General features: G+C 28.5%; 1 protein-coding gene across 1 annotated transcript in view; it reads right to left on the bottom strand.

Moving 5' to 3' along the window:
* LOC106472659 (hemicentin-2-like) overlaps positions 1-1027 on the bottom strand; it is a gene marked incomplete at its 3' end in the record, with an annotated part of 26183 nt that extends 25156 nt beyond the window's left edge. Inside the window, exon 1 of the mRNA XM_022401217.1 lies at positions 922-1027. Within this exon, the coding sequence (XP_022256925.1) occupies positions 922-1018 (97 nt within the window). The remainder of the gene's footprint in view (positions 1-921) is intronic.
* Positions 1028-1233: the final 206 nt, after the last annotated feature.

The raw sequence follows: 1233 nt of genomic DNA, 5'->3' as shown, positions 1-1233 counted from the left end.
GAAGACTTCTTCTGACAGTAAGTAAAAACTGCAGAAGATGGAACACAGTATAAGAAGTCTTCTTCTGACAGTAAGTAAAAACTGCAGAAGATGGAACAAACTGTAAAACTGTCAGAAGAAGTCTTCAAGTAAAAACTGCAGAAGATGGAACAAACTATAAGAAGACTTCTTCTGACAGTTTGTTATGTTTACTCTGGCCTTTAATAACTGCTACCCACCAGAGTGTTCTTTTATTGATAATTAGCTGAAAGTTCCAAACACGACTTATTTTTGACTGATAAATCCAATTTTATTTGCAGCTAACCAAATATCTTGCATCACCGTCAAAAGTGCGACTAACCAACTACACGTTTTACAAATAACTCGACGTGTTGACGTTAATAAAGTATACGTCGTAACATAACACCTGTAACAAGAATACTGATAGCAATTTTTTGTGTTGAAACGAAGTTTGATAAACATACCAGTTGTATTTAGATCTTCGTTAACATTGTATAATACGCGTAACTGATTGGGGCAAAACAAAACATAATATTGTTATTATTGTATTCTTATATCTTTATAATATTGTTATTATTGTATTCTTATATCTTTATAATATTGTTATTATTGTATTCTTATATCTTTATAATATTGTTATTATTGTATTCTTACATCTTTATAATATTGTTATTATTGTATTCTTATATCTTTATAATATTGTTATTATTGTATTCTTATATCTTTATAATATTGCTATTATTGTATTCTTATATCTTTATTGTTGTGACGTAACCGGATTAGATATTCAACACATTTTTAAAAAACTTGTTTATAACATATGTTACTAAAACATTGATTTATTCAATAATTAATAGACATAAAAATCATTTTGATCACAAATTCCTTTTTTTGTTAGAAAGAAAATAAATAAATACTTACTTGGGTGATTTCCCAGGCTTTCCATTTTAGTGGTTTTAACTATAGTTAACACAGTGAGTGTTAGAAGTTCGTAACACTTGACTTGAGGTGTTAACATCTCGAAATGTACTTTAATCATTTAAAAGTATGGAATAATCTCAAAGGTATTAGATTAAAAGTAGAATATCACTATGTCTCTACTTTTTAACTAGAATTCACATGCTTTTGGTTTTTATAGCTGTCAATCAGAATTTTTCTTTTCCGACACTCTGAGAGGGCGAGTATATTTCAACTTCCTTGCAATGCTGATTTAGCGAAAAGATACATCGCTCT

Source organism: Limulus polyphemus, unplaced genomic scaffold (genome assembly GCF_000517525.1).
Source record: "Limulus polyphemus unplaced genomic scaffold, Limulus_polyphemus-2.1.2 Scaffold5499, whole genome shotgun sequence".
NCBI classification, from domain to species: Eukaryota; Metazoa; Arthropoda; class Merostomata; order Xiphosura; family Limulidae; genus Limulus; species Limulus polyphemus.
This window is presented reverse-complemented; position numbering and strand designations above follow the sequence as displayed.